General features: G+C 39.5%; 1 protein-coding gene across 3 annotated transcripts in view; it reads right to left on the bottom strand.

The window, feature by feature from the left end:
• The window catches only part of RUNX1T1 (runt-related transcription factor 1; translocated to, 1 (cyclin D-related)), a 93,486-nt gene that overhangs the window by 43,807 nt on the left and 34,570 nt on the right, over positions 1-15,109 (bottom strand). For 2 of the 3 annotated variants that reach the window (XM_010088007.1, XM_010088015.1), the window contains exons 2-4: positions 6,387-6,524; positions 2,292-2,533; positions 388-477 (exon numbers count right to left, since the gene is read on the bottom strand). In XM_010088007.1, the coding sequence (XP_010086309.1) occupies positions 388-477; positions 2,292-2,533; positions 6,387-6,524 (470 nt within the window). Of the gene's footprint in view, positions 1-387; positions 478-2,291; positions 2,534-6,386; positions 6,525-13,623; positions 13,646-15,109 lie in introns of those variants that run through there. The other variant, XM_010088023.1, reaches the window with a different exon arrangement.

Below are 15,109 nucleotides of genomic sequence, written 5' to 3' on the forward strand. Positions count from 1 at the left end.
CATAGGCTGCTAGCAGGAACTCCTGACGTCCTCTTACTCTGAATCACACAAAGTTTGCAAAACTAGCATTTTGCAAGCACACGGCATTATTATATTAATAACCAAGTATCAAGACTTTGTTTGTAAAAGCTTCAAAGCCTAAAAACTAAAAATATAAAATAAACCACGGTGATTACAGAATCAGTGAATAAACAGTTTCTGTGAATAGCCAGAAATGGTCCCTGAACCATACACTCCAATGCAGCTCCATGCACCAAGCTATGGAAAGAAGCACTTAAACGTTACTCATTTTCCTGGTGCTCTTAAAAAGAAAAACTGTAACACACATCTGTGACCTAGCAACAATATGGTTTGAAATACTTTCCAGATCACTGAACTGTGCAATACCTTTAAAAATGGGATGACAAAAGGTCGCAGTGGGAAGTTAGTAGCTTCTTGCAGTTTGGAATGAAATTCTTCAATTGTCAAAGTAGAATTCTGTTGAGAAAAAAAATTCTGTCTTGGTGACAAAATAATGAAAACACTTAGCAAGAGAAATAGTAACCAAAGCACTCTGAAATTGCTTAATAACTCGTTCTTGATATCGATAAGAGGATAAAGAAAAGCATGCTGCATATTAAATCATTACCTTATAAAATACTCAAACAAAATCACCAACATCTCAGACATTCAGTGCCTGTTGCTTAGAGTACAGTTTACACAGTCAGGTGCTAACCAGAGAAAAGTTTTCACATTTCAAACATCAGTTAAAGCTGCTTTTCTCAGCTTTTTTTTTTTTTTTTTTTTAATTTTCTATTGGAGCTTCTTGTAATTTTGTTTCCAGTGCAGTGGCAATTAACATGCACACACAACAAAATAACATTTTTAAATGCACGTTCCTCATTGTTTGAGGAGGTAAGCTGCACTTTGCTTCTTGTACTTATAAAGAGGATTGTTACTATGTTCTAGGATATGTAAGAAAGTCACTACTTTGCAACTGAGGGCAAAATCATTAAGACCAGATGACCAGATGCTGCACAGGGTTCACCAAGGGAATAACATGATATCTGGACATTCCCAAGGAAAAAACCCTAATTTGCTCTTCAGAGCTCAGATGGAGGTTGAAATCAACTGTAATTAACAGTGGGCAAGCACTTCTGATCTGAAAATCAAGGGCAGGTAGATGTTCCCAAAGCTGTCTTTGGTTTCTTTACTTTCCACAGAACCATAGAATCATTAAGGTCGGAAAAGACCTCAAGGATCATCAAGTCCAACTGTCAACGCAGAGAACTGTATGACAAGCAAAATCACATTAAACAGGCATTTTGGATATGGTAGCAAATGGAGAGTAGGACTTACTGAAGTTACAGTGCCTACATTGAACTTCCTTTAGACACAGGCTCAAGTGATGGGGCACCCACTGCTGCCAGGTAGGGCTTTGTGAAGATAAATGTGGAGGCCACCTGAGCCCTAATACGAAACAGTGCTGGCAGTCTTTGCTCCAAATGAAGTCAAAGGCAACTGCAGCTGCTCAGAACAGATGTAAATTAGAGCACCACAACAGCATTTTTCCTGGTACATCTAATTATTGCTGAAGGAGATACATGGGAGACAACAATGTCTGGTGAAGAGAGGACTTTACTGGGAATAAAAAGAATCCTGGTCCAGATTCACAGCAGTTTGCCTGTAAAACAGCAGCCCAACTTGACAGATGTAGGTAGGAAAAGGTGAAGTTTTCATTCATCTATATAATCACACAAAGATTACTTTATAAATAAGGTGACTTAAGCAGCAGCAATGCACCGTCAGGTCCCTCATTGTTGGGTTCAATGAAGACTGACAAAAGGTTTTCCACGGTGTAACTGCAGTCCAAACACATCTTCAGCTCATCCTTTTAACCAGTATTCTGCTCCTATATATGTAGGGCACTATCCTTTCCCCAGACAACTAAATTAGGCAAGCCAAACCATGTTTTTACTACATTCTGTAATCCAAGGTATGTCTACATCAGGGGTGCTGCCATTATAGAACAAAAACCCTTTCACACCATTACAGCATAACACTATACTGGCACAAAGACTCAAGTCTATATCTGGTTGGGAATAGCTGCCACTCATGGGAAGCTAGTCAAGTTACTCATATGAGCTCCGGCAGCAAGAGGAACCACTTCATTCTTGCATGTTTGGTATCCTTAAAGTACGATACATGCAGTGTATGTGACCCACTCTTTTATATAATAAACATGTCAAGCATAAAAGAGGGAAAACGAGAGAAAAAGATCACAGTTGTTATATCATTGGGTTTTTGCTTACCACAAGTCCTAGCACAAGGGTACGCACTCTCTCCCCAATCTCTGGTGAAATGTCATTGCCAAACTGCTGTAAGGTTGTAAGAAATCTCTTCAGTTTGCTGAGTTGCCTAGCTCCACAAGCTGGTGGTAACTGCTGGTTAGCCAGAGAAGAGGAAGAGGAAGAGGATGGCCCATTGCTAAAGCCATTAGGAGGAGATGGAGCTCCATTTAACGCTGTTGGTGAATGGCTAGTGCCATTGGTTACTGAAAGAGAGAAGGGAGGATAAAACAGAGAGAGGGGGGAAGAGAGAGAGAGAAAGAAGACAGAGGGGAAAATCCATCAGCTTATGTTTTCTGTGCTTGACCTCAAAATTAGTTAAGTTGCATAATCAAAGATAATTAGCCTTCTGACAGAGCAACACTCTGCAGTTTATACTTATTTCCCAGTAGCTGGTACTGAACAGTACATGGATTGGAAGTAACAGCAGCTGCCTCTCACACAGCCCCCTTCAAAATGCTCCTGGACCTGAAAAGCATCATTTGAATACCAGCCTTTTGTCAGAGGATTTTAAAAAGAGAGAGAGAAACGTAGAGAGAAAGAGCATGAGTGCATGTATGATGGGAGACAAAAAAAATTGCTCTTTGGGGTAGAAAAAAATGTGTGGACATATTTCATGAAGCCTCAGTTTATCTCTGAATATTTTTACTTGTGTTTTGTACACACAACTGACAGCTGTGTTTATAAAACAGGACTTTCACGTTTTAACCTTACACCACCCAACGAGAAGGTTATTTTTTTGATACAGATTTCCTAGCTGCTAACATATGGAGCACACAAAGCTGTTTGTCCAGGTACAAATGGTGGCCTGAAGCCTTGCAGCTAGGGCAGGAAACTAGACTTCAGAAGACTACTTAGAGACCACGAGCAAATCACTCAGCTTTCATGTGCCAATATCAAATCTCTAAAAAGGACAGGAAAGAATTTCCCTCCTGTTGTAAGGTTGCTGTGAGAATAACCATCTAAAGTACTAAATGTTCAAAATTTTATGGCAACGAGATTCCTGCAGACACACTGATGACTTGTCAGCAATTTCAGTTTGATTCTTATCCACACTCCAGAAGAGAGCAGAGAATCAAACTGAGGACATCCTTTTCCACCCAGGTTACTTGGAACTGCAACAGTCAAACACACTCTGTTGAGGTTGTTTGAGTCTAATTTGCCAAAACGACAGCGAATGGCAAGAAAAAGGCCAGTTCCCTAGAAATACCAACATCCCAGTGCGCTGGCAGGTGTGGGCACCACAGCAGCAGCCATGCTCAACTGGCCACTGCCCTGAAAAAATTTGCTGATTTCTTTTTGGGATGTCACTCAGAACTCATCCCAAAAACCAACAAAAATCATGAATTTGTCTACAATCAAAAATGTATAGGGGTAGTAATTTGAATTGCTTCCTATTTAAAAGTATAACCATGGTGAGATAGCAACTCAGAGAACTCCCAGTGTTTCTTAATGCCCGGCCTCTCTAAAAGCAAACAGCCCTTTCTCCTAGTCACTTTCTCCATCAGCCATCTTTACTTTTAGACAGCAAGTCCTTTTTGAGGGTGGGCACATATTACTAGATTTAAATCACTACCACAACACTTTTGAAGGAGCTTCTGCCCTAGTGACTGAAGTGCCCATTTAGAGGTATTATAGAAAAAGCTATCTGAATGGTTATCCAGTTTCTGCTTGGTGTTTTACCCTAGTTTTCGGTTGCCTATTCCAGCTGCATATGCTGGGAAGAACAAGAAATGGAAAAGCAGAAACAAAGAAGCTGGTCCTCAGCAAGTTCAGCTCCACGTGCAGCTCCAAGCCATGCTCTCTGAGCACTGCAGCACAGTGAAATGTCTGAGTAAACAAATACATCGTGATTGCAGAGACCTTGCATAGCCAAAAGTCATCATATCACTAACTTAGTAAACAAGGACTGAGAAGAATACAAACACGTCCTGCTCTAGCCTGACCCTAACCAACAACTAAGGTGCTGCTCTAAACAGAGGGTTCTGGGGCTTTGATCAAGAAAGCATAGAACAGTTCATTACTTAGGATAGATATGAGGAAGAGAAAGGCAGGTAAAATTTCTCCCACAACAAAAGAAATACAGAAATACTCCTCAAATGCAGCTTCCCTAAAACACTTTTAATAATAGCCCCACGCCAGACTAATGATTTTATCCCTTTCTTTATAATGTCTGAATTTTCCAACTGGCAAAGACCTACATCAGTTCTAAAGTAAAACTATGTTATTAATAAAACAGGATTTATCATTTAAAATTTCAAATTTATATATGTCAAGAATTTTTAATCATCTAAACTAAAGAAAACAAGCATACCCTTGACAAGAAAACAAGTAGGATCTTCCTGGCCTACAGGCATTCTCTCTGTAACAATAATAAAAGTAACAAGACACTCCAACAGAAGTGACTGTTCACTGTACAAGCTGGAACCGCCAAGGCCAAACTGCAAAAATCTGACATGGTAAAAAGCAATTAAAATTAGATGTTTTTAGACTTTTAGTCTTCATATAAATAGCCCCAAAAATCCACCTACAGTTCACACAACTTCCAAAGTGCTGAACCCTATAGAATAGACAAACACCCAGAAATCTTGTGAGTACACTGAGGATTATAAGTGATTAAAGAACATTGTCCTATTCCTTTTAGGATTGTCAAAGATTACCCTGAATGGTGCAAAGTGCATCAGACTGGAAACCTTAATCTGTGAGAGCCCCATCCTGTAAAACCCTAGAAACAACTTAACTTTCGACCAGAGCAGCTCCTAGGATGATTCAGGTGCTGGAATTAAGGAAAACAGACAAATCCTTCTTGGGGATTTTTGTTTGTTTATGTTTTTAAAAGTGGGGGTAGTTCATAAAATACTTACCTTCATCCCCCTTATGACTGTATGAAGAATTCTGATTTAAGTGCTACATATTGTCTAGTTAATATTGATACAAAACAAAAAATAAAGGCCTTTTATTGTTTTATCTAGAGATTTCCATTCTGTGGCCACTTCTCTACGGCACTCGGGGCTGCATCTCTGTCTCAGTTTATTGATGTAAACACAAAAGAAACTCTACTAGTCTTGGTGGAATTACTCTGCATTTGTATCAGTGTAACTGAGATTTGATTCTGGCATGTTGTCTGGACTACTCTTTTCACAGCCACGAAATGATCCACATTTTTCTTACCAAGATTTAGCTGCAAATTTTTTGGTCTCTTTTATACTGCCTTGTAATAGTATAAACATGAGAATGTGTTTACATTTCACATTTTAAATAAAACATTTTTAGAACGGTAGAATACATATGCCTAAACAGAATGAAGGCAGCATCTTCTATTTGTCTTGCCTATGTCTGTTCAGTCCCTTTCTGTCTGTTAAATGCCTTATTTAAAATTCACCTCTATGTAGAAGGCCAGCTGGAGGCCTTTGTTCTACTTATTCCAGGGAACCCTGCCCTGACAATTTACATCCAACTTAAACAGCGAGGAGGATTTGTGCCAGCTATTCGCATAAACTCAAATTTAACCCAGTGACCCTGATCCTGGAAAGATTTGTCTGTTTTGCTTAACTCCAGCACCTGAATCATCCTAGGAGCTGCTCTGGTCTAAAGTTAAATTGTTTCTAGGTTTTTGCAGGATGGGGATCTTACAGATTAAGGTTTCCAGTGCGATACACTTTGCACACTCAGGGCAATCTTTGCAATCCTAAAAGGAATAGGATACAAAAGGGAATGGGATCCTTTAAACAACAGAATGGCGTAAAAGAGAAGAAGGTTTTCTGTACTTCTCACAGAAGAACTGGTCTGAGCATTAAGTACATGGGAAACCAATGCTCATTGTTCTTTGACACTGCGGCCAATTTGTCAATGAAGTAGCAACACTCCTCTGAGCTGAATGTCTTAATACCTTAAATATGCATTAATCTGTTCTGATCTTAGTTTTACTTCATTACTCTACTGCAGTACAACCAAATGTTGCTCCTGCCATGTCATGCAGGTTTCTCTTCAGATAATTTGGTTTCTTACATACAAAATAGAAAGAATATGGAATAAAAGGAAGAAAATAAGTCAAATTACACGTTGTGGGCGTGAATGAACTGGTTCTTGGAGCTCCTTGGGTAGTGGGAGGAGGTGGCATGGTTGGAGGCGTCAGCCTGGATTGTGTCTTCACATCCACAGGTGAGTCTGGCATTGTGGAATGCTTCTCAGTGCGATCTGCAATACACACCACAGGAACACACCGGTTTATTTCCCCAAGCACACCCCCCTCTGACAAAAAACTTAAAAGCTAATACAAGTAAGTAAGCCATTTCAGCATCTGCTGCAAAAGATTACACCTGATTATCTACTCCAGCGTGCTCTCCCAAAATTGCATCACCTAAACCTTACTTAAGAAGGTGTAACACAGATGGTAAGACCTAATTTGTAGAGGTGCTGCATTATCTTTTGTTTTTATTTCTAGCATGTGCAGATGCTACCTCCCAAGCACTCCTGGAGCTGCAATATTGCCACCTCCCTTCAAGGCTCTCATGTTAGCCAGAAGGAAAAAGAACAGATGAAAAGACAGCAAGGTAATAAATCCCCTTACGACAGCTCTTCTGGAATTAAACCTGAAGCTCTTTAGTACAGGTGAGATACTGGGTGGGATATTGGTTGAAGCCAACTCTCTTTATGTCTCTTCTTCATAACACCTGCTGCCCTTTCCATCACTTCTCTTTCTAATCATGGAGAGATACTTATGTTAAATACCACTCACCTCCTTGATCACTTTATCACCCTGCCCCTGAACATTCATACATTCACCAGAAAAATAAACACAACGTGCAAAAATGATAAGCCAGTCGTCACACATATATGCCATTGTTTTTAAAAAATCATCTAAGTTTGCACCTTCACACATTAAGAACAACTTTAATGTTCAAAACCTGCAAGATAAGTAGAAACATACCTCCCCAAGAAAACAAACCAAACAAAAGGCAAAAACAAGCAGAAAATCTAACAGTTCTCTTGCAACTGAAGATCTAAAGATGCAAGATATCTGATACAGAAGCTATAGAACTATCTTTTTCCAACATCTTTTTGGACACCTCTATCTTAAAATGTTAAAAGCCCACCCAAATCCTTATGTTTCATTTATCAAAAATAGGCAAAACATGACATTTATCAACTGAAAGCAAAACTACAGCTTCCTTACTCATGCCAGGAGTTCAGTGAGCCATCTTGAGTAAAGATGAGTAAGATCAAGTTTAGCTTTTAGTGGGCCTAAGTTAAATTCTTCCATCCTTTCTCTAGGGAGACAGGGTTATTTATTTTATACATTGTCCCACACAAGCCTTCCTGAGCTCCATTAAACTATTCTGTAAAGCAAGTAAGTGTCGCTGATAATGGGTAAGCATGGAAATCTGTTGTTTTAATTCAAGACAATAGCAAAGTCTGTCACATTCTATTAATTCCATCACTCCACTTCGCAATGTGCTTTCCTTGTGCTTACTAACAACATACAAACTTCAGCAAAAAAAATCATATCTACAATTTTCCCCGAGAGACACTAAGAGAAATTAAATGCAATGCATACATTTAACAAAGGAAGGATATGTTTGAAAGAGCCTCAAAACAATTAGCAGAACACTTATCAGTAAGTAAAAAAAAAAAAAAAACAAACCCAAAAAACCCAAAAAAAGCCAAATAAAAAACCACACCATACACACCAAAAAATCCCACAAAAATTAACAACGCAGAATAGGTACCAATCTTTAGCTGTCTGAAACTGAGTAAACTGAGGAAGGATTGTCCCAGAGATGCACTATGTCAGGTACAGCAATTTTAGAAGTCATCTTCACCCTTTGTCGAAGTGCCTACAGATGATCCGTTAGTTCTTAGGGAAAGGGAGGCATTTCATACAGAATTTAGAGACAAGTTTGGGGAAGATGAGCAGCGAAACACCCCCAGAACAGGATGAGGAAAATGCAGATAGAGTATTATAGGATCTGTAGTGTTGATCTTAGGTTAGTAAACCTCAGCTGTGTAGGCAACAGTATCCAAAATGACTAGCTTAAGCATTAAGGCTGCTACACAGACAGGTGAGGTTTGATTTGCAAATCAAGCAACAGTAAATAATTACATGCTGGAAAACAAAAGCAAGTTTTTAAATATATTCTATGCAAATTTCCTTTCCATATCACCATAGTAAAAGTTAAATCTATATTTTCAACAAGCCATTCATTTAATATAAAGAACTATGAAAACTCAACTTGAAATGTTAATTGCTTCCTTAATAGCCGAATTCATCTTGCACTCACCTCAACCAACCTCAGCAACAAGGGAATAAATAGCTTTCAGCTCATGTTGCAACAGAGGGAACAGTGAGCCCAAGCCCTCCTAAATAAAGGCAAATATTTCTGCCATGCCAAGAAAGGAGAGAGAAAGGGAGGCTTGCCAGAGCTGGTGGGGAGATAACAGTGGGAACTGCTGGTCCATCTGGTTTTCATTCTGCTAACACTCACATTGAACTGTTAAGGAAGGCAGTCCAGGTACACAGATTTGAAGCATGTGGGAGCGCAGACACAGGCACAGAGGAGATGGAAGTGGGTGGAAGAAAGAGTGAGAGAAATCGAACTCCTCTAACAGTCTGCTGCTCACAGCGAGCAGGCACAGCCTGTATCTTCCAATTCAGCTGTTGATAACTCAAAGCAATCCCGAGCCTGTAACCAACCCCACGGCTCCTGCTCCCCTCCTCTGCTGCGTTTCGAAGTTCAGGATTGATCAGAAACGCACTCAGATTGGAGGGGGGAGGCTTTCCCAAAAAGCTGGCAATGTTTTGTTACTTAAATTGAACACGGTAGTGGGAAATAGTGTGTTGGTTTTGCCCTCCAAATTCAGATTGCCATTCTACCACGATCCAACTGGTTTCTACTCCCTCTGAACAGCGTCTGCCACCTGGTTTGCAGATCACTGAAATTATCCAGAGATCCCTGTATTTCTCATATAATGACATTAGGCTTGATTTCCTAATTACCCTTCTTTGGACCTCTTAGAGGTTAAAAAAAAAAAAAAAAAAAAAAGCCACCTCTACAGGCCACTTACCTTTTCTTAACCTTTCCCTCCCCCTTGCAAAGCCCTAAACTAAACCCCGCTCCGCTACTGTATGAGCGCAGGCAGACAGATTTATCTGTGTAAATTCCCTAGCACTGCCTTCTGTAAGGAGATGTAAGGCTCCTTTCAAGCACACCTCCAAACACTTCTAACCAGGGTACAAGATTATCTTGTGAAAGAAGAGACTTGTCTTGTGGGGGGAAAAAAGAAGGGCTTTTGAAAAAATACAATGCAAAATACAAAGCTCTTCCACAGGCTTGGAAGACACCACCACCACCAACACACCGCCCAGGAGAACAGCCTGCTCCATCACAGCCTTTTCATCCCACCTTTCCACCCTCTTTAATAGCAAAACACCTGCAGGAGCCATTCTGCTCTCACTGCTACTATCTGCCTGCTCCTTGCCTCTACAGCTGGTTCTGAAGGAGCTCCGGGGCTGGGAGCACCCACCTCCAGCAGCTCTGCACCCACCTCTGTCCCAGCACCCACAACCCCAGAGAACCTCAGCAGCTCTGTTTTTAAGAGGAAGATCACTCAGGGGATGGAGAACAAAGCAGAGCCACTGCCGATAAAAGCATTATTTAGCCTAGAACTCCAGCTCCTACAAATAATTATTTTTTTAAAATTTAAAACTAAATAAATACACAACACTTTTTACGCTAATGGTTGAAAAACAGTTTGATGAAAGCTGGCAAAACTTGTACTTAAATTGTATTCACAAGCCAAGTTTCCCATAAACCACTTTATTCCATGAAGGCTTTTATGTATAGACGTTTTTCTTGCAAACTCTCTCTGGATATTCTGCTATCTGCACATTCAGAAGTGATGAGGGCTTGGGAGGGAAAGAAAGAATTCCTCAAGAGGAAAAACTGTATTTTTCACATGTGAAATCCTGCCTGTGTAAGATTTCATGTACATTCGCTCTGGTTTTATAATACAGGAGCATATACATTGAACTTTGCCCAAAATTTGGAAGAACTTTAAGGAACACTAGGTCTTAAAATTACTTAATTTCTTGAATTCAAAACATATTCATTTTTTCACTTCAAATCAAACTCCCCATTTGCAAAGCTAGTTCTGTTTTGTTTGGGTTTGTTGTTTTTTTTTTTTTCTTCCTGTTGGACTCAGACATTTCAAATTAGCAGAGACACACCAGAAAGTTTCATACAGGCAGTATCCTACAGCATCACACATTTCAGAGCACAGGCCACGTATAGAGAGTTACTTCTTTCAAGTGCAAAGATTTCCTTCCACCAAATCCCTGTTATGAGTGACAGACTCGCGCTCCTTAGCCCAGTTCAGATCAAATGGGGCTGAAACCAGAGGTCCTCCAAACTGGAGCGAAAAGGAGACATCTGCAATTCATTCCGCAGTGTTTGCTGCAATCAATTCAGGATGGAGATAGACGGTGAAATAATGGTCTAGTCCTAATCCATACACACAACCCTCTGGTGCTGTGAGAGACTTAGAATAAATTCAGAAAATACGTTTCAAGTATGCAGAGATCTACTGCATTTGCTTTGGATTATATTTTTATTTAAAAAAAAACACCAACATTTTTAAATATCCATTCTTGAATCTCTTTTACAGTATAGAGTGAAGAACTGTGATTTTACCACAGAAGTATTTTGCCCCGTTTTAAATAAAAGAATGTTGTAAAACCAACTTTAAATTATGATATTTCTTCGGTGAATTTCTTGGTTCATGAAACCGTACTGTTCTTGTCATTCATTCAGTTTTTATGGTAGGAGTTATTTTTATCACTATATTTAGCTGTTAGGTGAACACTGATATTTACCATAAGCACAGACAGCTTCTGAATACAAATAGGGAAGAGACAAAGTAAAACGTGCAAGAGCAGCGGCAAAAAGAGATGTGCATGTATCCAATCTGATTTACTTTACTTCCTGTATCTTAAATTATTTAGTCCATTTTTAAAACAAGGCGGTCTTTCATATATGGCAACATTTCAGCTCACATGGCACCCTTCCAAGTCTAACGCATCAAGGAAAGCTGATGTATGGAACAAAATATGGAATATATAAATACTTTACTGATACCATTTCAATAGCCAATTCAATGTCAAGCGTTTCTAGGAGTGGTGTGTTTTCAATTTCCTTTTTTAAATGAAAAAAAGTACGGTATAATACGCTGTGGCATTTATTTTACTTTAGTTAGTGCAAACAGTTCCAGATGTATATTCAGGCATGAAAGATTCTTAAAAGACGCTCTATATTGATCGTACAGCACTTACTACTTCTGTGCCAACACGTTAAAAATAAAAATAAAAACTGCCAAAATAAAAGAGACCTTTGTCTTGTTTCCTTTAAAACAACTGGAAGTATGTACAAACCCCACGTATGACACATGGGATTAGAACCTACTCTCACCACCCAAATGATATCAATTGAGACCTAAATCTATGGGAGGTGATATTGATGATGGGTTACCTAGGTGGCATTGGACTGATTTTTATTCTTTTGAGAGGGATACAATGGAATTTGCAAGCAGGTAACAACTATAGGTTGTGAACCACAGAAACCAACAAGTCCACCTAAGAGGACAAATTACACAACTCTTTCATCTGTAATTCTTTCACTCTATCAGTCAGTAAAGAACCTTCCCTCCTTCCGATTTGGCCAAACCACACAGCACTGTTAAAGGCAGTGTCTGTGGAAACACACAGCTCCTGACTCTCAGACCTGCCACTACGCAGAGCAGGACAGTATTACAAGGTATCTGCCTTTGCTCAAAAAGGACTTGTTCAAGAATGCACGGTATAAGCCTGATAGGTATGTAAAATTTACCCACCCCACGCGCTGCACGCCTGGGAAAAACTCAAAGTCCTATGATGCAGCTGTAAAACACGACATTTGGACAACACCGCTGCAGAGCCTGTCCCAGCCAAGCATTCCTGAGACTTGTTTGGGACTGATCCAGTCTTCATTCCATTCGTCTCTTGGCCCTTTTGAATTTTTCTTAATGAATAAACAGGGACCTAAACACAATGGATGTATTTGTGCTATAAACAACTGACCTCAAACAGGCATAACATAGACATAACTTTCTGTCAGCACCAGATGCAGTCACATTGTTGTCCTAGAAAGAAAACATCACCCGGTTTCCAGTTCCCTGATCGAGAACTTTTACTCCCTAGGTGATTTGCAGAAGGGCAGTATCAGAAAGCAGCTCAGACACTCCGACTCCATCTTTTGTCACAAAACATCACCTCTGCCAGCTTTATCCACCAGGAATGAGAATGCACATGGGTCAAGCGATGGATGTGCACAGCAAAGTTTTCAAGACGACATAACGTTTCACTGCCCCTTTACCATGCCGGGTATGAAGCTCTCATACTGAAGATGACCCTTTTGCAAGAGCAGTATCACAACTTTGCTGCAGTCTTATCTTGGTTCTCCTCTGCTCAGACAGTTGAACATTTCATATCACCAGCTATTCTTCAGAATAAATTAAAGCACACTCAGCTTACCCATTTCTTCTCATTTAATATGCAGGAGCTAGAAGAAATTCTCCACCCCGGGAGTTCACTGAAGTTACCTCAGGCTAAGTTATCAGAACTTTCTGCAGATGTGCTATAAAAAGCCTTGAGAATAATTCAATCTCCACTCTGTCTCCCAAAAGCTGAAAGGGATTTCTGTGCTAATGTCTACCAGTTTTGGTAGGAAGAGCTCGTGGATGATGTAAACTGGGTGAATGATGGACAATGCCTTGTGTCATGTTCTTCATCCACAATGGTACCTTGACTGGTCCTACAGTCATGACAAGCAACTGAAACAGCAGAAGCACTCTCTTTCGTTTCAGTTCTCTAGGGTGAGAGGTGCTGACTAGCAAAAAAATACGTCCCACACTCATGGCTCAGAAGCTGAAGGCCAGATAGTTACATGTATTATAAAATAAGCAATGCATGAGTTCAGTCTCAGAGTTGAGACAAAATGTTATGGCTTAGCTTTGCTTGGACATATTATTTTCTCCTGAAAGAAATAAAACTTGCTTACCAATTTCATTTAGAAAGAGGAAAAAAAATATAGAAATAATCTTTTTCCTGTCATTTAACAATCTGACATGTTTGGATAGTTTCAAAACTACCATAAATTCACTTTCAGTTATTTAATAATTAAAAACTGACTCCTGTCAGAATTGCACGTACTTTTTTTAAACACCTTTTTCCTCCTTGCTCCTTCTCAGCTTTGCAAATTTTAGCATGTAAAACTGCTTGAAATAGAAAGCAACATAGGAAATACAATCTAAATCTAGATCTACTACCACCATAATGGTTTATTAAATACTTTAGTAAGAACAAAAAAGTAAAATAAGGGCAAAATAAGGGCTTGTGGCAGCTGCCCTAAGTTTCCATTAGCCCCTGGAAAATAAAGTTGACAAGTTCCCTTGTCATGGTTGACTACATACCAGTTGCTCTGTACCAAAGGTGCAGAATAGTGCAGATTTATTCTAAATATCCCACCACCCATCACGAAAATGCCTCTATCTATGCAGAACTAACGCAGTTAATAAGCAAATGGTCTCACAATCATTAGGCAAAACACTATTTTCCTGTTGACGGTGTTTCCTGGATCTTTTCTACTTCATTTTGATGACAAGTTACCAAACTAAGAACAGGGTGTTTTGAGTGGTTGTCTTTCACATCACAGGAACTATTACTGCTGTTCCAAAACCAGCTCACTGAACGTTGAGGCCCAAGTGAAGTGAAGAAGGGATGCCCACCACCTCCAGCATGAAGAACTGAAGAACAATCAGAGCAATTGCTGGCTGGACCCGCTCCCTGCCCTCCCCTACAAGCTACAGAGGTGACAACCCCTCCACATCAGCAATCACTCCCTTCACTTCTATACTTACAGAGGAAACCACTGGGAGCTTTTGGATGCAGCTTCCCAAAGGCTCCCCGACCAGTAATTAGTTTCTTTTTTGTACCTTCTCTGGAAGACCTACCATTGTCAGGATTGCATGTTATCTGACAAACTACAGATTAAATTAGTCTGATATCTAAGAAACTCAAATGCTATCAGCATGGCATTGATATTGTTTGTATGCTCGCTCTTACTCAACACAGCACACATTCTTCCCACCAGCAGTAAGAATAAAACATTTTCTCTCTCAATGCTGATGAAAATTTCCAGATTTGCTCTCCAGAAGCATATTTACGTTTTTAATACAAAGTTTGCAAGGTCCTAAACTAACATTAAGTAGTTTGCTACACACAGCTAAAAGTCTGAAGGAAAATAAATATGAACATCTTTATTTTTAATGCGTTTAAAACAACATTTGAAAAATAGTGTAAAGCATAGCTGTACCCATGTTAGAAAAGTCCTAAGAGAGTACTGATACCAGTATTCCATTAGATTTAACTCGAACTGAAGTGTCCAAACTAAATAAAATAATCTAAAATAATTTATTTAGATTCAGGGCAACTTTTGATATTAAATTACTCTTCCAGCAAAAAAGTTTTTATGGCTCTACTTTTAAAAGGCACGGCTGATGTTTACAAAATATGCCTAAATCCTTTAGACTCAAAAAGAATAAAACATGGGTGTAGGAAGTGGTATTTTCCACGGTCATACATCTGAAAAGATGCCATAAGAACTATCAAGAAGGTAATGGATATACATACACTTGGCTTTCCTTGTTTTTAAACTAAGGAATCTGCCATGCACAAGTCAAGATCCTCTAAG

Source organism: Pterocles gutturalis, unplaced genomic scaffold (assembly GCF_000699245.1).
Source record: "Pterocles gutturalis isolate BGI_N339 unplaced genomic scaffold, ASM69924v1 scaffold15911, whole genome shotgun sequence".
NCBI lineage: Eukaryota > Metazoa > Chordata > Aves > Pterocliformes > Pteroclidae > Pterocles > Pterocles gutturalis.